General features: G+C 38.8%; 1 protein-coding gene across 1 annotated transcript in view; it reads left to right on the top strand.

Annotated features, from left to right (window-relative positions):
• adamtsl3 (ADAMTS-like 3) overlaps nt 1-23137 on the top strand; it is a 211021-nt gene that overhangs the window by 17961 nt on the left and 169923 nt on the right. Inside the window, exon 3 of the mRNA XM_079802035.1 lies at nt 14372-14491. Within this exon, the coding sequence (XP_079658161.1) occupies nt 14372-14491 (120 nt within the window). The remainder of the gene's footprint in view (nt 1-14371; nt 14492-23137) is intronic.

The raw sequence follows: 23137 nt of genomic DNA, 5'->3' as shown, positions 1-23137 counted from the left end.
AGCTGTTAGCAGATCCTCACATTTACCCAACTCACTTTCTCAAGGTCAGAATTCCTTAACAGGATTTTCCCTGAACACGTCACCCGACCTCCTCGTACACAGCTCATGGGGTGGTCATCAATGCTGGAGGTAACTGTTGACTTAAGGGTTATTGTGCTGTAACCTCTTTTTATTGGTTTTTCATAACCTCAGCAGAGCACATAAGCATCAATCACCATCTCAAGCTGGATTATTGGCTGGTTGTGGAGTCAATGACTCACTCTGGTGTGAGAGACCTACTAATGTTCAGCTTAGTCTACAAATGGATTGATGTGACTGAAATGAATGGATGTATTTGATTGGTGCTCAAGAAAGTTAGTCCCTCCTCCAGTGCTCTTGTTTACACATCTTGGTGTGCAGCTCATGCCATGCCATCAAGGGCCTTCTAATTGCTTTAGGAAGCAAGTTGTGTGTAATTGTAAGTATGTAAGTTTATGTATGTTTATTATGTGAATGAGTGTTTGGCAACTGCCAAGCTTTACCTTAGTTACCCAGAAACACTTGCTGGCATGTTACGAGCACATTTGTCACAGGTGTCCGGTTAATAAAAGTGTTACCATGACATGCACCTCCATCCTCTTGAGCTCTCTCTTATTAAAGTGCCTTTAGAAGACAACAAAGATCAACAGACAGCTGGAACAAGCCAAAAAAGGACAATCTTACTGTAAGACTAATGAGTCCGTCCAACTAAGGATACTATCATAATTGTTGTTTTAATGGTGTGAAAGCTGACTTTATCGAGTATGTTACTCACTTTGCTAAAAAAAAGCCTATTAGAAGGCCCCAAAAATTCTATATCTGCAAAAATGCTCCGCCCTGTGTGAGTTTTAGTTTCTATTATTTCTATTTTATAAATTTTCCTTGCCTGACAAGCCAGACCCACATCAAGATTTTGGGACTGGGATAGGGATGGCTCGATACCACAATTTTGGCTTCAGTACGGTACCACAATCTAATACCGAAGTACGGATATTAAATTGATACCACACAGGGTCTGAATTTTGGCGTGGGTATTACGCATAATTTTATTCACTCTCGAAGTTTGGAGTTTATGAAGCGGGAAATTACTGCAAATGTTTATTATTAAATGAATCAACAAAGATTATCACATCAAATCAGACATTTGGAAACTTTCTTATACGAAGTAATTTCAGCAACAATGCGTCTCCCTTCTCTAGCTCTCAAAATTAGCAAATTGATTCTGGCTTCAAAAGACATCGCACCTGCACTATAAAAGCAATCTGCGTGCCCAGATTCAACACTTTCGCTGTCGTTTCGGGAGAGCTGACGGAAATCACTTGCCCACGTCTTTTTAAACCTTGCCAATTTGAACATGCAAGCGATTTTATAGCATTTCATAATACATGGGATGGGAGCTCTTTGAGAGAGTTTTCTTTGTGCTCATACCAACAACAAACACACAAGCCTAAAGAGCTCACACATTCCAAATTATGTTTTTTTTTTTAGTCAAATACACACTAAATTATGTAAAAAATGTCAATCTTTAGTGAGTAGTCATATAAACACAGTTAGTTATGTCTTTCGCAAATGTAAATAGTATGCGTGCAAATATTATGAAATCTAATGTCACTGGTTGAAATCGAACGCTTGAGATTTAGTTAGATTTAAATGATACGATCTTATGTATGTGCGTTGATCAGTGTTAAAAGAAAATAAATGTCTAAATTAGGTCGTTTGAATTATGCACTCACCTGTCGATCTCTTAATGTCTTTTACAAGACAGGAATGGCAAGTGACTGATGCTTGGCAAGGTTTGATGGTTCTTCAGCAGTTTTATAAGCAAAGTAATTCCAAATTTCACATCTACTCCCCTCTTTATTAATTATAAATTTTGGGCGTGTTGAGTTGGATTCAACTGCTGTATTCATTTTGTTCTATGTTGCCACATTTGCCTGCTTCACGTCAGTTTGGGTAGCGTAAGGTTGATTCAACTAGCGGTGAACCTCGGAACAACAGCATATACCGAAATTAGCAAAATCATGATATTGTACCATTTTAAATTAAATATATACCGGTATTTTCCCAGTACCAGTATACCGCGCATCCCTAGTCTGGGAACACACCATTGGCAGGGCTCAATCTGAGGGGCGGGATAAACGGTTGTCTTTCAAATTTCCTCTGCACGCAATAGGATAGTGCTACAACCAACCAGAGCAACAAAGAAGGTGAAGCGGAACTAGTTGATAGATTAAACTTTTGCCGCATCCAGTCTGCAAAACTCCGAACACATCTTGCTTTAAGAATGACTTCAGTGCCGTTCTTTGTTAGCAGGGAAGTAGCAGGGATTTCACGCAGAACCGTCACAACTCTGCCGTCATTATGTTAAGCCCGCCCACCGACTCGTGTATATAGAATCGGTGGGCGGGCTTAACATAATGACGGCAGAGTTGTGACGGTGATGCGATTGGCCTGACTAGAGTTTGGTATTTCAAGCTCGCAAGTCTACGGAGAGTTGCTAGACGACCCTGGCTGCAAATTACATTTGCTGCTGGAAATGTTATATTAATTGTAAACAAAAGTTCAATAAACAAGTATTGTGAGTTACATTTTAGACACAATATTGTTTGATTTGGCTCTATTTTGCTCACAAAAATAGTTCCAAAAAAAGCCATAACTCATCCATTGTGTATCACAGAGCAACACAGTGGTGTTTCACTCCTGCATGAATGAATCAATTTTTCCGTCAATCAATTATTCAATGATCCATTACTTCCATATAGTAGGCGAGTAGTATGTTTGAATCCATAGTATTCATAAAACTGTAGGCGAAAAGTACCTGAATGACCTATTACAGTAACTTCCTGCAAGATTCTAAAATGCACAATCAATGGACACTTTACTATCCCATGAGGCCACGGGAGAGGATTTATGAATGGAAGTGAAATGACACAACATGGATGAATGTAGTGCATTTGAATTTAATTCATACTACACACATTCATAATATTGTTTTTATGGTCGTGAAGTAAGATCAAAATTCCTAACAGATCATTTTATATACCATTTTGAAAATGCCAATTATCTGGATTTGACAAAAATTTGCTGTTTTGTGTGTTTCTCCTTTAAATGCAAATGAGCTGCTGCTTCCCACCCCAGAGGGCAAAGCCTTCACAGCTCGTGAACACCAGTGAACACGCGAATGAAAACTGAAATATGATACATCTGTTTGGCTTTGATTATCATCTTTATCACGGACACGCTCATGTGACATTGCAGTTCTTCATCATCATGAAATATTATCATTTTAAAGCCAAATCACTCTCAACCTTACAGTCTATGCTCTCAACTTGAGCCCACACACCCGACGCATGCGCACAGAGAGCTGGATGTTGGTGCGTCCTTGAGTAGGCTATTAAACAAAGACAAAACAAGTTCTCTTTCATATGTTTTTGTGAATAAACTGTCAAATGCACACAAGGTTATGTGAGAAACACACAAAGTTCACATGAAAACAGTTGGTTATGTCTGTACAGAAATCCAGTGTGTATATTAGATATGTGTACTAAAGTGAAAGCAGTGTAATATACAGTACCCACTGAAGTACCTACAGTACCTAGGAATCAAACAACAAAGGATAAACAGAAAATCACTCACTGCCCTTGACTGAATGAACTTTAGTAGCTTTAGAACACATTTCTTACTTGAATACTGCTGTTAAATGCTCTGGCAAGGAGATAAACATGGTGGACTTTGAGGGCGGGGTCTTTACACATACGGCAGTGTCCATCAACACTCGTGGGCGGGGCCTGTGAAGTGTGACATCACTTTGCCAGGAATCTGCAAACGGCTTGTTCTGAGACAGTGCTTATGATTTATTTGAATTTTAGAAAAAGGAGTGGGTGGATTTTTACCATCATAGGGTTGTTGTGAACACACACTGCCAACACATATGTTCAAACACCATGTAAAAGTGAATTTTGCATAATAGGTGCCCTTTAAAGGGTTACTTCAGCGATTTAGCATTAAGCTTTGTTTCAGTAGAAACCCGGTAGTATATATTCGAATTATCGTACTTTCCCCCCTCATATCCCTCTGAGACGAGAGAATTATGCATTTTATTTCTGGAAAAAATCCTCTGATGACGCAAATATCGTCATTTTGCGTCATCAGAGGACATTTTGGCCGGAGGCTATAGACTACAGCCAGTAGAAGGAGCTAGTTCCGCATTTTTTCAACCCGCCCATAGGGGTGGGATCTCGCTCCCGAAATGTAAATGCGCACGGCCGCTGCCGCTTGGCTTGGGCATTAATAACGGGGCAGTGCGGAGCAAAGCGAGACTTTTCAATGAATTCCTATGAAAGTTAAGCTTCCATAGGCATGATCTGATAGTGCCAGATTGGACATGCGCCGAGAATGACTGCCGCGCTTACCTCAGCTCTGCTCAGATCTTCGCTCTCGTGATGAATGAAATCTGACTCCTGCTGCATTTGTGATGTGACTTTCGTTCGGCTCACTCACACTTTATTGATAAGATGCATTCAGTTTTTAATTGTAGTGTCTGTTCTCTAACTGAACGAAATTATTTTATTACTATGAATATCAAAACGACGTTGGGGGCGGTTCCGCGGTGGGCAAGTGATAACCAGTAGCCGTGGCTTTGGGAGTGGCCTTGTAGGGCAGCGAAGCAAGTTCATTCTGGGAGTTGTTGTCTTTCATCCACATGAGACAAAAATACATTTTCTGTCTTTTCTTGGTCTAGAAGGCACCAAATTAAAAAATAATTTCACATTTCTACTACATAAATGACACCGTTTAAATACACATTCATCTTCCCAGCGCAGAAGTACCCATTTAAGACAGTGAGTTGCCGGCATCTACTGGCTGATTTAGTTCATATTTAATTGATCATTTTATTTATTTTTCATATTTCAATATTCAAAATATTATTTTAAATCATTATTATTCATGCTATTTTAATTGCACTGTAAATACATCTAAATAATGCTTTAGATGCAGCTTCTGTGCCACTTCTGCAGTACGAAAATGGATTTTGTTGATACATTAAGTATAATTTTCAGTGTCGCACCCCCCTAGCTGATACTCAAGTATTTCGTAAACAACTCGTTTATTTCCTAAATTAAAATGTACTGTTTTGCTCAACAGAACTGACAGTTAGTGCTTGCGAGACAGTTTGGGTAGGAGGTAAGAACTTGAGGATGACATGGTTCCTCACATCAGAAACTTGAGGACAGCCTGAACAAAAGTGTTTTTATGCTGCTTGACCTCTTAGTGATGCCTGCTTTCATAATGAGATCAAAGATCTGGCACCATCTTCTAACACCTGCATTTGCTAAAACATTCAGCCTGAGGGTAGTACCAGCAGAACGGTCCAGCGGCAGTGGCTAATGAAAGCACACAATCAGCTTGATTACTTTGTACTCTAGGTATTTTAGTTTGCATCGTGTTAACAACTTCAGTTGCATCACATTGTGTTCCGGTTGAGTGAGGTGGCAACAGGGGGTTTTCGCAGCTATGCCATAGAATAGGGGTAGCACAGTCCTGTTCCTAGAGATCTACCTGGAGATCTACCTCTAGTTCAGATCCAGTCCTGATCCAACTCTTCTTCTTTAGGTCCATGTGTGCTACAGGCCAAGCGTAGTCCACTGCTTGCGATTGGCTGCATGGGATTCAGCTTCTTCCCATTTAACGCCAGCTCGCTTTAAGTCCTCTTTGAACGTTCTTCGCCGAGTCTTCTTCTGCCTTCTGCATCCATTGGGTGATATCCATCTCAGTGTAATTTTTGCTAGGCGTTGTTCCGATCGCTGCATAATGTGTCCTGCCAGTTTGATGCAATGCTCAGACACAAAGTCTGGGTTTTAGCCGTGTGTAGAATCTCTTCGTTTGTAACGCGGTCATGGTGCGTGACGCAGAGAATGCGTATGAGACACCGTTGGTGGAATGCATCCAGTTTTTCCAACGGACATATAGAGTTCCAACACACCTGTCTGTTATTATAAACGTCTTCTGAAGATGTTAATTAGCAGGTTCAGTTGTGTTTGATTAGGGTTGAGGCTGAACTCTACAAGAAGGTAGATCTCCAGAAACAGGATTTGGCACCCCTGCCATTGAATATTATGGCTTCCCCAAATAACTGTTCAGTGAACCATTCTTAAAAGAACCATTTTGTCTGATGTGAAAAACATTTTTTTTTTTTTTTTGTGCAGTGAAAAGTTTCCATGGATGCTAAAGGTTCTTCATGGGAACCATCAATGCCAATAAAGTACATTTATTTTGAGGAGTGTGGGATGTTGTGGACAAAATTTGATGAATAACTTTGTAGAATTATGGCCTTTGGGTTGGTGATAGCTTGTAGGTTATGACTTGGTTTCTGTTCCAAAGAATTAGCCACGTCTCTGTTTTATTAATCCATGCATACCAACTGCTGGTAAAAGAAAAAACAGTCACCAGGAACATCAAAGTATGGCCATAGGGAGCAAGCTCAACCCTGCAGGGCAGTTTTGCTCATGCTGATTAGAATATGTTTAAAGAGGCTGCATCATGCTGAGATTACACTGATGAATATGCATTATCCATCATGGGCTACAATCAGCAGGTGGGTGGATGATGTTGTCATCAGAACCATAACCACACATCCCTACTAAAGGGTCTGGTTATATTCACACTCCAGTGTTTGCTGCACCGCTTTTTTAGTGGTGGAGCACAGTTCCTGTCTTGCTGAATGTCAAGCACCGATATGATAAATGATAAATATCTGAATTTTGACTGTGAGTTTGCAAAATGTGAATCAAATGTCCCATGAGCCAATTCACAAGTAAACGATTACTCAAAAATAATTCATCACATAATGTAGGCCTATTCTCTGAATCAGTTAGAGCGGCTATTGAAGCAGCATCTGACTCATTTACTTAACTACAAGTTTGAATGACTTTCAGTAGATTTAGTCTCGAAATGAAGCAAGTTTTATGTATTTGAGATTTGCGAAACTTAAAGGCGCTGTATGTACGTTTTTGACACTATTAAAGCATAAAATTACCATAAAAAGTTCACATACTCGTTTATCTGAAAAACAAGGCTACAGCCAGTAATTCTACTTTGAAATGTGTTCCGTGTCGCAGTGTCTTTTTTGTTTTGGTCTGTGCGATTATCGCACGCTGCCAGTTTACACAATAGTATTTCAACACCAGAGATCGCAGATTCTTCCCGACATAAAAAGCCTCGACATCCATCTAAAAATCCATATGAACGGAAGCACATTAAAACTCAAATAAATCAACTCATCAACTTACAGTGCAAGTCTCCTCACCTTCCATTGTCAGTTAGGCTCGTTCCTGTTGCGTTTGCTCAAACTGGCAACCCCTGTGAGCGTCAAGTCTGAGGAGGAGGGGGCGGTGCAAACAATACTTTGAATTTGGAATGCAGTACCCATTTCAACCACTAGCTGTTATTCTTAAATACAGCATTTGTTTTCATTTGATTATATACACTTGTTCAAAAGTGTGGGGTCGTTTTTGATAGAAATATGTTATGCTCACCAATGCTGCATTTATTTACAAAAATACAGTAAAAACGGTAAAATAGTTAAATATCATTACAATGTTATAAACGTTTTCTATTTAAAAAAACCCATTTCAAAATGTAATTTATTCCTGTGATGGAATAAAAAGGAGCCATTACTCCAGTCTTAAGTGACACATGATTCTTCAATAATCATTCTAATATGTTTGATCCATGTTAAAGAAACATTTATTATTATTATGAACGTGAAAAAGAGTGCTGCTTAATATTTTTGTGTAAACTGTGATGTTTTTTCTTTTTCTTTGATGAATAGAAAGAGTAGCTCACGCTCTCTCTCTCTCTCTCTCTCTCTCTCTCTCTCTCTCTCTCTCTCTCTCTCTCTCTCTTCTCTCTCTCTCTCTCTCTCTCTCTCTCTCTCTCTATATATATATATATATATATATATATATATATATATATATATATATATATATATATATAATTGTATGTATATGTATAAAATGTATGTATATGTATAAAATGTATGTATATGTTAGAGAGGTCTAAATTTGAAGTGTGCTATGAGAAAAAAGTTGTTTTATAAGATAACTCACAGGAATTTTGAGGCTGGCAGGATTCATTTACGACACTACGCGACTCTAAGGACTCTATGTTTGTAAGATTTCTGCCAACGGTAACTGATTGTTATAAAAAAGACTCTGAAAGCATTTATGTGACGTCAGGGACATTATATGATTGTCTTACAAGGGGTATGTGACTCAAATTGTTGTTGGCACTCTTTCAGAATGATTTAGAGTCAGGATGCTTTTACCAACTCATGCACACATTGCTCAGGGTAATGTTGAATCTCCATTGTCCCACTGACTTCAGAGCTGAGGAATGCTAGAGTGACCAGATGTTAACCTGGCCCTGTTTTCAAGAAGCGCCCTTTCTGGAAGTTATGATCCAGGATTAGGTCTTCCTCTGACTGTACTGATCCTTGGCACCGAGTACTAAAAGTCCAAAGCTTATCTAGGGTTAGTCTGGTTCTGAGAAAAAAGTCTCTGCCTGCTGCCATTAACTCAGAGACCAGCTTGTAGAAACCAGCTGGAGTTTTCTCCACATTATTGAGTATACTCACTCTGACGGCGTCGTCACATTCCTTCGGTCAAAGCGGAGCCTTTCACTTCCAATCTTTGATGTTAGAACTCATGGCGCTGCCGTCAACTTAGTGCTTTACTTATTTGGCACTTGTGCCCTGCTGAGACAATGTATCTACAGTTCCCCTATTAAAGTGCCTGATGAAACATCTTCTGGCACACGAAAACACGCACACCTGTGCCTGCTCTTGTAAATGCCAGTGGAAGTGCGCTGAGCCTTTAGTAATGAGCTTGTATGTGGCGCTAAGCTGAACGAAACACTACCTGTTACTCACATACTGCCTGAAATTCAAGTTGAATCAAAACCAGAGTTCAGGGCCGTTCACACCAAGATTGATAACTATAATGAAAAATAGTCAATTCAATTCACATATAGCGCTTTTCACAATACATATCATTTCAAAGCACAAAGTGTAAGGTTATGGGGTGCATTTTATGAATGCTTGGCTAAAGAGATGTCTTTAATCTGAAGGCTAAACTGGAAGGCTATTCCAGAGTTTAGGAGCCAAGTGTGAAAACGCTCTCCCTCCTTTAGCGGACTTATAGAGATCTTATTTACTACCAAAAGTAGCACGATTGAAGAACGGTTAAATACACAGGAGCTTAACCATTTAGGGCCTTATAAGTCAGTAGCAATACTATGTAATCGATACAGAACTTAACAGGTAGCCAGTGTAGAGATAATAAATCGGTGGTATATGATCATAGTCTCTTGATATGTTAAAGGGTAACTAAACCCTAAAACAGCTTTTTTTAGTTAATGATCTGCAAGACTGGGGCTTTATTAGTGCTGTTCATTGATTCGAGTAAATATTTTGACATTTGGGTATAAAGTGTTTAAATGCTACAATATACTGTATGGTGTAAAAACGTCTGAGTGCTGCCCTCTTAAGGTTGAACATGGCTACTGCAGTTGAATTTTCCTATTGGACGTTGTTTGCCATCGTGACATGATGGCTCTTCCAACAGCTCACTACCCACACCCCTGGCACAAGCTCACCACGCCCTCAGAAATGTTTTCCCGCATTGATCACATGAGAACGGCTTCACTCCAGAATGAACTCTCATGTTACATGAAGTAGAAACATTATGAATGAAACTTACTATCAACATTCAAATGAAGAAAATACGGTATAATAAAGCAGTTGTCAGTACATGTCAGGCTTTTCTTGCAATATTTTTGCTGCCCGTCATGTGTACAGATACTTTTCATACATGAGACGTGCTTTCAAACCCTGTCTCGCAAGTGGTTGCCGTGGTAACGAACAACAAAACCGTAACGTGCTTCCGTATATAAGGTGTTTCTCAATGTCAAGGATACTTCCTCTGCAGGACTGGTCCTTCCAAGTCACTTCCTTCAGAGGCTAGGCGAGGCTCCTCTTTAGCATTCGGAGAACACGTAAATGGAACAGGCTAGCGAGTGCACGTCATTGCGTCTTTACGTCAGTGAAAAGGTCCGTTAGCCATCAATAACGTAATTTGTATAATATAAATACAGTAGTAATTTGTACTGGCATTTAAACGTTAAACTTTACTTATATTTACTACGGTTATAACAAATATTTGGTAACGTAAATACTTACACTTGAAAGCATATTGCAGATTGTCCGATATTTTGTATTTTTTGAACAAGATAGCAAAGCTGCGCGCATAGGATTGAGGGTGATTTGAGAGCGCGAAGGCTACACATGCATCCTTTCCTGTATATGGCATATTTTTCGAACGAAGGACTCAGACCTTGGTTGAAATTCCGAGGATCCTCGACATTGATGTCGATGACGTAGCATCCTCGGAATTCTGGCTTCCGAGGATCCTTCCTTGACATTGAGAAACGCCTATAGTCTGACTTTTATTTGAGGAAATCTGTTTATATTAGGTTTGAACTTATTGGTCCTGCGCTGCCTATTGATTCAGTTCATTTGAATAAAAATACATTGCATGTATCTGATCTATTTTTATTCTTTATATTCTTTGCGACTCAGGTGCATGCTCCCCGCTCAGCCCCACCCTCGGTTCGTCCCCTCTGTCTCTGCTGGGCTCTGCCCACTTTTCCAGCATTTTTCAAATATTGTAAGTGGGTGGAGTTAGGGTCTGATCAGGGGTTGAGTTACCCTTTAAGAACTCTAGCAGCTGCATTTTGGACTAATATACCTATAAAATTTTAATAATCATTCTAATTCTTTGAGAGTATGGAAGTCCACACCACATCTGTAACGCCAATGACAAAGAAGAATAACGATATTGTTGGAATCACTTTCAGAATCACTTTTTTTTCCAGCTGATGAATGAATTAGCATTTTTTTTTATATTTTTAGTTTTCATGTTAATTTTAGTTTTTAGTTATTTTGTCATTTTATTTGAATCGGTCACTTTTAATGTAATCAATTATTTCAATTTTATTTTAATTTAATTAAATTAATTTATTTATTTATAAAGAGAGTGGTTTAACTTCAATTATTTTAATAACATTTTTATTGTTATTTTCTCAGTTTTTTAGCATCCAAAATGACACAGGCAAACAATCAGCCATGCAGCAGTCAGTGAGAATCAAAACAACAGCAACTAAATAAATAAATAATTAAATAATTAAAAATTAAGGTAGACTGGTCAGTTACACAGAAGTGTGAATGACAAAAAATGACACAAACAAGTAAATGAGACATAATATGCAGCAAAATATACACAGGACAATGCGTATATTGAAAAAGTATGTGAATATTCTGTATATTAATGCCAATACAACCATCAAGGACATGAGCATATATATATGACCTAGTCAAATCTAGAATATGACCTAGTCAAATCTAGATTAGTTTACTGCAACCCTTAGTATTTAAATCCATAATAATGCTTCAACTTAAAATGTATTTAGGCAACACTTCTCCTTTTCGTTTGGTTTATGTTTTTCAACTAATGTTTTATTTTATTCCAGCTTTATTTAAATTAATAGTTTTAGTTTTAAGACGCTAATATAGTTATTGCTGTAGTAATATTATGGTGTGAACGGGCCTAGTTTGTACTCATTCAGAGGCAGAAAGTAGTTTCTCGTAAAATAAGAAAAGCCCAGCATTAACTCAATTAAGATCTGATTTCATAGAAGCAGAGGTGTCGATTTATAAAGCGCTTGTTTGAAGCACTCATCCATTGAAAGACTTTTTTCTTGTTTGTGGCACTTAACAGATCCAATGTCAGACTGTGAACATCCTCACAGAGTTTTGTGCAGCTCTCAGAGCCTCCCTTCTATTTCTATTCTTGGTTATGAAATGAAAGTCATTCCTGTTAGCCATTTTATTTTTGCTCTGTCAGGGCTGTTTCCTGTAAGAGATGATGAGAGATGGCTGAGCTGCGCAACCTTTCCTTTGCTTGCACGTAGAGGAGGGAGTTTGTTGTCGTAAGTCTGTATGGGCCCCAGTGAGGTACCTTGGGGCCTCATAGGGAATTTACTGGAGAAGATGTCCCCTGCTAAAGCAGTCAGCACCTGAAGGATTTGTGTGTGTGTGTGTGTGTGTGTTGGGAACGCAGATGGTGGGGTGTTTACGGGGGTGACAGATGAGACTTGTTTAGGCTGTAAGCAGTCTGGGTTGATGTTTGTGTTCGGGGACAGATAGTGAAAAGTATGACAAACATACACACAAACACAGCAAACACACACACATTGATTGTGATCTTGCCATCATTAACAACAATATCAGAGGGCACTGTCCTTTTTTGGTTTGATTAATGGTTTTTAATGTCAAATATACATGCATCAGGGTCAGGCTTTCTCAAACTGGGGTTTGTGTAGGAACCGCAGGGGGATCGTAAAATTATGAAAAGCTAATAATCAAATCTTTAAAAATTTTCTGCTGTGTGGCCTCTCATTATACCATGTAATTAAAGCCATTCTTGTGTGTGCACTTCCACAAAACTGGAAGACTTTCCAAACATGTATGCAATACGATTAAAAAATAAATGAATAAAAAATAAAATGGAGAATTAGGGAGAATCAATTTTTTATGGATAATCATTACTCCAGCCATTTTGTGAATGGTAAGTAAATCATGTAAACTATAAAAAAGTTACTGTAGTCTGATTACGAGTATTTTAAAGTGTAGTATAATCTAATTACAAGTATTTGATTTCATAAATTATAATTTTTATTATATAATTGAATGGTAAATATTTATAATTATATTTAATAAATACGTTTTTTCTATAATACAAATTTTGTTGTCAATATTTATTTCTATAAAGTTATCCTATCCTACATATTGTAAAAACTAAAACTCTGTTTTGATGGCTTTATTGAATTCAGTTTAGAAATGGATGTATAATCATTATTTGTGAGATTATGTGTGTTCTACATATTCACTGGAAATAAATAGACATAATTATTCAAAATGATGTAATTATTTTGGTACAAAACTTATGTTAAACGAATTAAGTTCTTCTGTGTTGTGCCTGTGAAATTGGAGCCAGTTCTTAAAATTCTTCTAAATTTTGCTCAACCCTCACACACACACACACGCACACGCACACGCACACACACACACGCACAGGGCTGTTAATTCAGGCTTGTCAGTGAAAGTCGGTGTGGCTGATGAAAGCATGTCGGGCGGCTTCTCTGACCGTGTGCCAAACTCCTCTGCTCTTTAGGGCGTAAGTGCCTGGAGAAGTAGCCAGCGTTAGCATGTATCCCTACACACTTTCACCAGCAGACGCTCCTAGTGCTCAGTTATAAAATTAGATTCACTTTTGATACCAGGTACATATTGTTTTTAAGCTTCAAAGACTTGTAAATAGTTCCCCATTTAATGAGAAGGGAGGGAAAAAAGCTTTTCAGGAGCTTGCTGTGATTTTATAACCTTTTTAACTTGCGTAAAATGTTTATAAGTGTGTCACCACCAGGCACTTCTGAGAAACCCGTCAGCCTGGCATCAGCACGGTAAACCCATGGTAGCCAACTTCAAATTGGTCTGAACGATTCAGGATTTGGTGCATGTGCTGCAGCTAATCTTCCTCAATAAACCTCTAAGACAAAAGGGAGTTTCACCTCTGAAAGACCTCGAGCCGCTTTCTTTGCTGTGGGCTTCTTACTATCTCACAATGAACTTTTGACACAACTTTTAACAGTTGCAATTCCTCTTAATTTGTCCATGCTGTAGTACTTTATTTTCTTTTAGTTTGGGGGTTGTCAGAGCAGGCTAGCAGCTGGCAGGTTCATTTCATGAGTCAGGAATAGGATGTTTATTTTATGTACTATACAATTTTTTTGATATCTAGAGAGTGGCTTATATACATGTATGTGAGTGATTTACAGTACACTAATTGCATATGTATATATCATATACAGTATGTACATGATACATTTATTTGATTTAATACAATTTAAATGCCAGTAAATAAGACCTTCATGCTAAAATGTGTGTTACATAGTTTGAAAAGACAAAAGTACATTTGGAACCCTAGACACTAGAAGTAACCTAATTAACATTCGAAAAGTCCTTAGCATACTTTTACAATTACAATTGTAAAATGTTCAACTAGAACGTTCAGCTTGACCTTTATGTACAGTAGTTGAACACTGTTAACATTTGATAATAACATATTTTGTGTACTTACCTCATACTGTGGCAAATATTACATGCAGACCCCCCTACATGATGATGTCCACAGTAATTTTGGATTAGGTTTAACGTTGTGGTCTTGTTTTACAGGGGTTAGCGAGCCAGACGCAGAGTGCTTACTTCCTACCTGAATTTGCACTTTCTCCGCAAGGAAGCTTTCTGGAAGACACAACAGGAGAGCAGTATCTCACCTATCGCTATGATGACCAGGTAAGCATCACAGAATCACACACGCATTCACTCAGAATATTCATCTGGACTGTGTCTATTCAACTGAAATGATTTCTAATTAAAGTCATACTTGCCACTTCATATTGTGGTGATTAAATTGCGCGTTGTAAAACTGCTGCTCTACGAAATTATCGTGGTTCATTAGCTTCTTGAATTTAATACTATCTAATAGGCTTTATTCTAACACCTAGTGAGCTGTCTTGATTTGTGTGTGTGTATATATATAAACACACTATATATTGCCAGTAAGTTTTGGGACGCCTGCCTTTACATGCACATGAACTTAAATGACATCCCATTCTTAATCCGTAGGGTTTAATATGGAGTTGACCCACCCTTTGCAGTTATAACAGCTTCATTTCTTCTGGGAAGTCTTTCCACAAGGTTTAGGAGTGTGTTTATGGGAATTTTTGACCATTCTTCTAGAAGCGCATTTGTGAGGTCAGGCACTGATGTTGGACGAGAAGGCCTGGCTCACAGTCTCCGCTCTAATTCATCCCAAAGGTGTTTTATTGGGTTGAGGTCAGGACTCTGTGCAGGCCAGTCAAGTTCCTCCACACCAAACTCGCTCATCCATGTCTTTATTGACCTTGCTTTGTGCACTGGAGCGCAGTCATGTTGGAACAGGAAGGGGCCATCGCAAAGCTGTTCCCACAAAGTTGGGAGCTTTGAAATTGTCCAAAATGTCTTGGTATGCTGAATCATTAAGAGTTCCTTTCACTGGAACCAAGGGGCCAAGCCCAGCCCCTGAAAAACAACCCCACACCATAATCCCCCCTCCACCAATCTTTACACTTGGCACAATGTAGTCAGGCAAGTACCGTTCTCCTGGCAACCGCCAAACCCGGACTCATCCATCGGATTGCCAGACAGAGAAGCGTGATTCTTCACTCCAGAGAACACATGTCCACTGCTCTAGAGTCCAGTGGTGGCGTGTGCTTTACACTGACGCTTAAATCTGACGCTTTGCATTGAACTTGATGTAAGGCTTGGATGCAGCTGCTCAGCCATGGAAACTCATCCCATGAAGCTCTCTACGCACTGTTCTTGAGCTAATCTGTAGGCTACACAGAGTTTGGAGGTCTGTAGCTATTTAATGTGGCCTCCCACTTCGTGGCTGAGTTGCTGTTGTTCCCAATTGCTTCCACTTTGTTATAATGCCACCAACAGTTGACCGTGGAATATTTAGTAGTGAGGAAATTTCACGAAGGGACTTATTGTACAGGTGGAAACGCATTCGGGGATCGCAAATATATATTAGAAAAAAGTCTTAGAAATTTGACCCAAAGAATTATGATGCATAATTAGGCCTCCTACCACTTTGGAACAGTCCTTGTGTCAAAACTGCACCTACAATGTTTTAAAATCCTGTCTAGGTAGGCAGTTCACTTGCATGAGTTTTCTGTAGATAAGTAAACTCAGATAGAAAGTCTTCTGGCCGTATGATTAAATGAGTCAGTGATTTTACAGGATGGCACAAGTCAATCATGAATAATTTCTGTCTGTGCTGCACTGAGGGGAAAGCGGTTGGAAGGATAGTGAGAAATGATGTCAGTTCTACATTGTGTAATAATAGTGCTATGAGTAACTTAACATTTAATATGATATAACCCTATTATCAGTGTTTTCAATATTGATTTTAGAATGATCTTCCCGGCCCCAAACTTTTGAACGATGGTGTGTTTAACATATTTTTATGTTATGAGAATCTATATTGTTTTGTGGATATATAATAGTGACTGCTGAAAGGCTTAGTCAGGCACTGCATGTTTCGCATCAAAGCTGTTACTGTTGTGTGTATCACGACTAGAATGCTGTATTGACCAATCAAAAGCCAGGACCTAAACTATATGTTTTAGGACTATAAAATTGTGATAGTGTTAAGGTGCATTCTATTCAACTGTAAGTGGACTGCGAAGTAGACTTTACAGGGTATTTCTCCATCTTAAGTGAGATTGGAATAAGGGAACATCGATACTCACCCAACTGTCATTGCTCACACCATCATCAGTCAGAACGAAGATGGATTGGTTTGGGAATTTTTTTTTATTGACCCTACAAGTTCGATGAAACCATCAAAATATGAGGATATTTTTTACATGTGTCAAATATTAGGGAAGAACAAAAAACTACACTTGGCTAAGGCATTTATCTGACAAAATTATTTGGCAAAAAAAGGGTAAACTACAGCTCCAGGTTTTTTTTACAATGCAAAAAAATTAATAGAAAAACAAAAAACTCACAGGATAAAGTATACATTGGCTAAAGATAATCAGTTATTCATATTTTGTTGGTTCTCTATTTGCATGTGTTCATAATTTCTTTGCATGACAGCCTGGACAAAAATTATGTTCGCAAAATTTGGAATGTTTTGGAATCATTTTACCAAATTTTTAAGGTAATGTTAATACTTTATTTTAAAGTGACGTAGTTACACATTACTACATGTACTAACTATAGAAATATCAATTGCAGTAATTGTTTTAAGTATTCACAAATGTAGTTATTCTACAAACGAAAGTATTTATGCATGTTATGGCGATGAATGTTACATTTGCATATTTTGTTGTATGAGTAATAGGTATGACGAAGTGTTGAGAAACAGCTGAGGCTGTCATTGTTTTTTATTTTACTTTATTTACCTCGTGAGTTTTTACTATGAATATATAGCTGCATGTGGGAAAGAAAACGCACAATATAAGATTGATTCAATGCAATTATTATGACCATGGATAAACACGTTAAGCAAATCAAAACCTGGAACTCGCCTTTATTGAAGCACAAGACCTGTCATAATGATTTGTCAAATATTGAATGATCATAATTCACAGAAATAATATAATCTTTAGTGACATGCTCTGCGTTAGTGGCGGTTGGACCATTTCCACTCGATTCAATCAGTTAAGACTTTCAGATCAGCCCCTCGGCTTAAGGAGAATTTAGGCCAGGCCGTCTTGGTAAACCTTCCGTAACAGGAAAGTCCAGGTAAACCCAAAGTTTATAGGCATTATAAAGCTCTGCTTGACTGTTTTCTTTTGAACGCCTGCCCTGGGAGCCATTAACCCAGACACACTCTGTGCCACTGAACTGTTTTGGGGCCTGTTATGGAAACCTTGGTTCACTTTAGTTCAGCACTGATGTCTGTTTCCAGGCCAGTTGTTATGTCTGTGACGTGTTGGCATTCATGTCCAGGATGGCTTTTATTATGGTGATTTAATACTGGAATGTGGTGGTGGCACAGCAACCACGCAAACACATGCTGCTTCCTGTTGTTATGACAGACTTCCAAGCATTTCTGCTCATACTAATGCACTGCTGTTGTATATCAATGCTGATAGGTGTGTGTATGTGTGCACACACATGTGAAAACATACTCAGTGGCTCTATTTACAATAGCATTCTACCTTTCTAACTTTTGCTGTAGTATATATATAGTATATGTGATTTTTTTTTTCTAATTTAATTGCCGAATTTAGAATTTTCACTCTGTTATTGTTTGTATTCAGTTTATTTTATTTTATATAGGAGGTGGGTTGATTCACGTTGTCACCACATATTCACGCATGTATACCATACCATGTATTAGAAGTACTAAAATTAATTTGTAGCCAATTTTTTTACTTAGTTTTGGAGTCATGAAAAAGTATTTTAGTTTAGTTTGTTTTTCCTAGTTTTTATAGTTTTTTGCTATAACATCTTTCCCATTTTAACATCTTTTTTTGTGATTTCATTATTTGATCAGGCATGAATTTTCACACAAAATTTGATTTAAAAAAATTACCTTTTTGAAATGATAATTAGACTTCTTTTGCTCAATTAAACAACTTTTTATGTACTTTTGACAACAGGTGGCATTTATTTCAGTCTATTTTTTGAAAGGTGTATCGTTGCACAAATTTTGTTTTTGTTTCACACTGTTCACTGTTATTTATATATATATATATATATATACAGTGAGGAAAATAAGTATTTGAACACCCTGCTATTTTGCAAGTTCTCCCACTTAGAAATCATGGAGGGGTCTGAAATTGTCATCGTAGGTGCATGTCTACTGTAAGAGACATAATCTAAAAAAAAAATCCAGAAATCACAATGTATGATTTTTTTAACTATTTATTTGTATGAAACAGCTGCAAATAAGTATTTGAACACCTGAGAAAATCAATGTTAATATTTGGTACAGTAGCCTTTGTTTGCAATTACAGAGGTCAAACGTTTCCTGTAGTTTTTCACCAGGTTTGCGCACACTGCAGGAGGGATTTCTGCCCACTCCTTCACACAGATCTTCTCTAGATCAGTCAGGTTTCTGGCCTGTCGCTGAGAAACACGGAGTTTGAACTCCCTCCAATGATTCTCTATTGGGTTTAGGTCTGGAGACTGGCTAGGCCACGCCAGAACCTTGATATGCTTCTTACAGAGCCACTCCTTGGTTATCCTGCCTGTGTGCTTCGGGTCATTGTCATGTTGGAAGACCCAGCCTCGACCCATCTTCAATGCTCTAACTGAGGGAAGGAGGTTGTTCCCCAAAATCTCGCAATACATCGCCCCGGTCATCCTCTCCTTAATACAGTGCAGTCGCCCAGTCCCATGTGCAGAAAAACACCCCCAAAGCATGATGCTACCCCCCCCATGCTTCACAGTAGGGATGGTGTTCTTGGGATGGTGCTCATCATTCTTCTTCCTCCAAACAAGTTTAGTGGAATTATGACCAAAAAGTTATATTTTGGTCTCATCTGACCACATGACTTTCTCCCATGACTCCTCTGGATCATCCAAATGGTCATTGGCAAACTTAAGACGGGTCTGGACATGTGCTGGTTTAAGCAGGGGAACCTTCCGTGCCATGCATGATTTCAAACCATGACGTCTTAGTGTATTACCAACAGTAACCTTGGAAACGGTGGTCCCAGCTCTTTTCAGGTCATTGACCAGCTCCTCCCGTGTAGTTCTGGGCTGATTTCTCACCATTCTTAGGATCATTGAGACCCCACTAGGTGAGATCTTGCATGGAGCCCCAGTCCGAGGGAGATTGACAGTCATGTTTAGCTTCTTCCATTTTTTGATTTTTTTTTTTAGTTTATGGGCCCTATTTTAACGATCTGAGTATCAAAGCGCGAAGCGCAAGTAACTTTGTGGGCGGGTCTCGGCGCTGTTGCTATTTTCCCGGCGGGATAAATGGCTCTTGCGCCCGGCGCAAATCTAAAATGGGTTGGTCTGAAGTAGCTTCATTATTCATAGGTGTGGTTTGGGCGTAACGTGAATAAACCAATCCGAGCGTCATCCAACATTCCCTGTAAAAGCAGGTGCGCAAGTTCCATTATGGATTGCTATTATTATGGCGTATTTACCAGGCGCACGCCAGGAGCGGTTCACAGCCGAGGAGACTGATGTTCTTGTAAGAGCAGTGAAAGACAGAGAAGTGAAGTTGTAATGTTGTACATTATGGTAAAGGTGATTTCACAGTCTTTTTTTTTTTCAGTCTTTCAGTTTTTCAGTCGATTTTTTTTTTCCTGGTTCTTGACGGACAAACCAATTTGTCAGATGTCCTTATATACATATATGTCTTGCCACTATTGGGCAAACAGGTCTTATCCTTAATTATTACAATTAGCCTGAATCATTTGTAAGCTAGATTTATGCCTATTTTTTCACATCTTCGTGGCACACCACAATGATTTTCGTCATCTCATGTGTTAATATTTTTTTAGTGTAACAATTTATGATTTGCAAAAATAACTGTTGCATCTGTGTAGGTTACATGAGCAAAGTGTATGCGCGTTGTGCACGCTATACATTATGGTCAAGCATGCGCCCTTAAAATAGCATAATGAACAACGCGCAACGCGCCACTGACTTTAGACTAGGTTTTTTCTGGTCAGTGGCGCAATTGTTTAATGGAACAGCAAAATAGCACCAGGGATTGTTTGCGCCGGAACACGCCTCCTTTTTTGCGCTGAACCGCCCAGGTAGCGCAAGTTCATTCACTAGTTTAGCGACGTGCTTCTGTGGAGGGAAAAGCGCGCTTTGCGCGGGTGCAAAATAGGAATGACACATGCGTCGGTGTACAAAGTCAATTGCGCTGGGTGCAAGATAGGGCCCTATGTCTCTCACAGTGGACATGCACCTACGATGACAATTTCAGACCCCTCCATGATTTCTAAGTGGGAGAACTTGCAAAATAGCAGGGTGTTCAAATACTTATTTTCCTCACTGTATATGTGTATATATATATATATATATATATATATATATATATATATATATATATATATATATATATATATATATATATATATATATATATATATATATATATATATATATATAGTATATATTTTTTCAGTGTTCATTTTTATTTTAAACATATTTGTTTTTAAATATTTCCATTTAGCTTAAATTTATTTTTATTTTCGTTTTAATTTTAGTAATTCAGCTTCAACTTATTTTTTTAAATTAAATTATTTGTATTAAGGAAACATTTCTAATTTTTTAAGTTAATATTGTATTTTTTTTCCAAAAAATATCTTTAACCGTTTTTGTTTTAGTTAATTATAACAACACAGTAGGCAATATACAGTGTATAATATATTTACTTTTGACTACATCTCTGTACAGTGTGTGTATATATACAGTTCCCAATTATTTTAACACAGTTTCCATATATATGTAGACACACAAAAATGTCCTTGCTGGAAAAAAAAGCATCCAATTTCGGATGGGAAAAAGACTATAGTGACTGACGTTTCATATTCAGAGTATGTCAAAAGATTGTGAAACCTTCCCAGTTGTCCCGTCTGCAAGGTAAAGGCATCAAAAGAAAATGCCACCAGCCCCAGTGCCGCTGCTTGCATGCTGTTTCTCTCCATAAGCCGTCTCCCTTGCCAGAAAGAAGGTGGATACCATCCAGGCCTGTGCCTGCTGAGGTTAGCCACAGATGGAGGGCTTTCCCCTACAGACACGGGGCTTAAACTAATAGATAATGCACATGTTCCCTTTGGGCATCTCCCCGGTCAGCCGAACCGCCTGACAGACAGACCATAGTATAAAGCAGCTTTCCTCAGAGAGCCCTGTAAAGCATATCTAATGGTTTTTTGTGTTGCGCTACCTGCTTGAGACTTTGAGTTTAGCCAGCTGGGTTTTTTTGGCTCAGGGCAGCACGCTAGTGCCAGTTTCCACTTACAGCCAGTCCAGTCCTTTCTAAAATAAGTTCTCATTTGAAAAGACGTGACACTGTGCAGGCAGAAGGCGGATTTTTAATGGATGGGTTTGGAGTGTGTTGATTAATTTGGGTCAAGGGGGCATGCAACGGTCGGGGAGATTTGAACGTCTGGATTTGAGAAGGTGTTCACCTTTGGAAAGCCAGTGCCAGGTTTCATCTTTGTGGTCTTTGACATTGTTTTTCAGTCAGTGGCACGCTGATGTACTGGAATGGAGATTTTAATTGAGAGAGTCAGGCTCAGCATGGCTTAAAAGAACTCATAACTTAAATACTAACTATCACTGAAGTGAACAATAATGAACAAAGCAGGAGGGTGTTTTATTTGAGTCATAAAGTGTGAAGAGCCTTGGTCTATACTGAATGTATCTGCATGGTGATATACAAAGAAGCTGGTGAACAGGTGTTATAGCTGTTTTTATATTGTGTGTTTTGGCACAGCTGGAATCAAGCATTGTTCTATCCATTCCATTCATCCATCCCATCCCATCATCCATCATCCATCATCCATCCCATCCCATCATCCATCCATCCATCCATCCATCCATCCATCCATCCATCCATCCATCCATCCATCCATCCATCCATCCATCCATCCATCCATCCATCCATCCATCCATCCATCCATCCATCCATCCATCCATCCATCCATCCATCCATCCATCCATCCATCCATCCATCCATCCATCCATCCATCCATCCATCCATCCATCCATCCATCCATCCATCCATCCATCCATCCATCCATCCATCCATCCATCCATCCATCCATCCATCCATCCATCCATCCATCCATCCATCCATCCATCCATCCATCCATCCATCCATCCATCCATCCATCCATCCATCCATCCATCCATCCATCCATCCATCCATCCATCCATCCATCCATCCATCATGAGTGTTCATAGCTGCTCCTAATTGTCTCTAATTAAAGCCTGAATTATTTCCAACTGCTAAAAACACATTTCATCACCCCACTGCCTGCTAATGCTCATAACGCCTTTTTATGGAATGACACCCTTGATCTATTTTTAATGTGGCATTTCCATAAATTCGCATCTCTAAATGCCTCTTTTGACTTTCAGGTCCATGTGCCAAAGAGGATGTTGGCAATGCCAAGGTTGGGATGCTAATCAAGACTCTCTTAGTTACATGGGACATCTAGTGTTTTACCCTGAGCTCTTTCAGTCGAGGGTTATGTAAAGTCCCATTTGCCTAATCCTCAAGAACGCCTGACAAGATGTGGCTCAGTTATAGGCTAAAGCTTGACATTTGAAATTAGATAGCGATGCAAGCTTTCATGTTCAGTGTTGGTAGGCAGATATTAGCTGCAGATGTTTTGTTATCAAAGGATTTAGTGCTGTTGAAAACAAGGGCGTTGATGCCAGAAACATCGACAAGGACAA

This window comes from Gobio gobio, assembly GCF_949357685.1.
Source record: "Gobio gobio genome assembly, chromosome: 2".
NCBI classification, from domain to species: Eukaryota; Metazoa; Chordata; class Actinopteri; order Cypriniformes; family Gobionidae; genus Gobio; species Gobio gobio.
The sequence above is the reverse complement of the archived record's forward strand: the minus strand, read 5'-3'. Positions and strand labels throughout refer to the sequence as shown.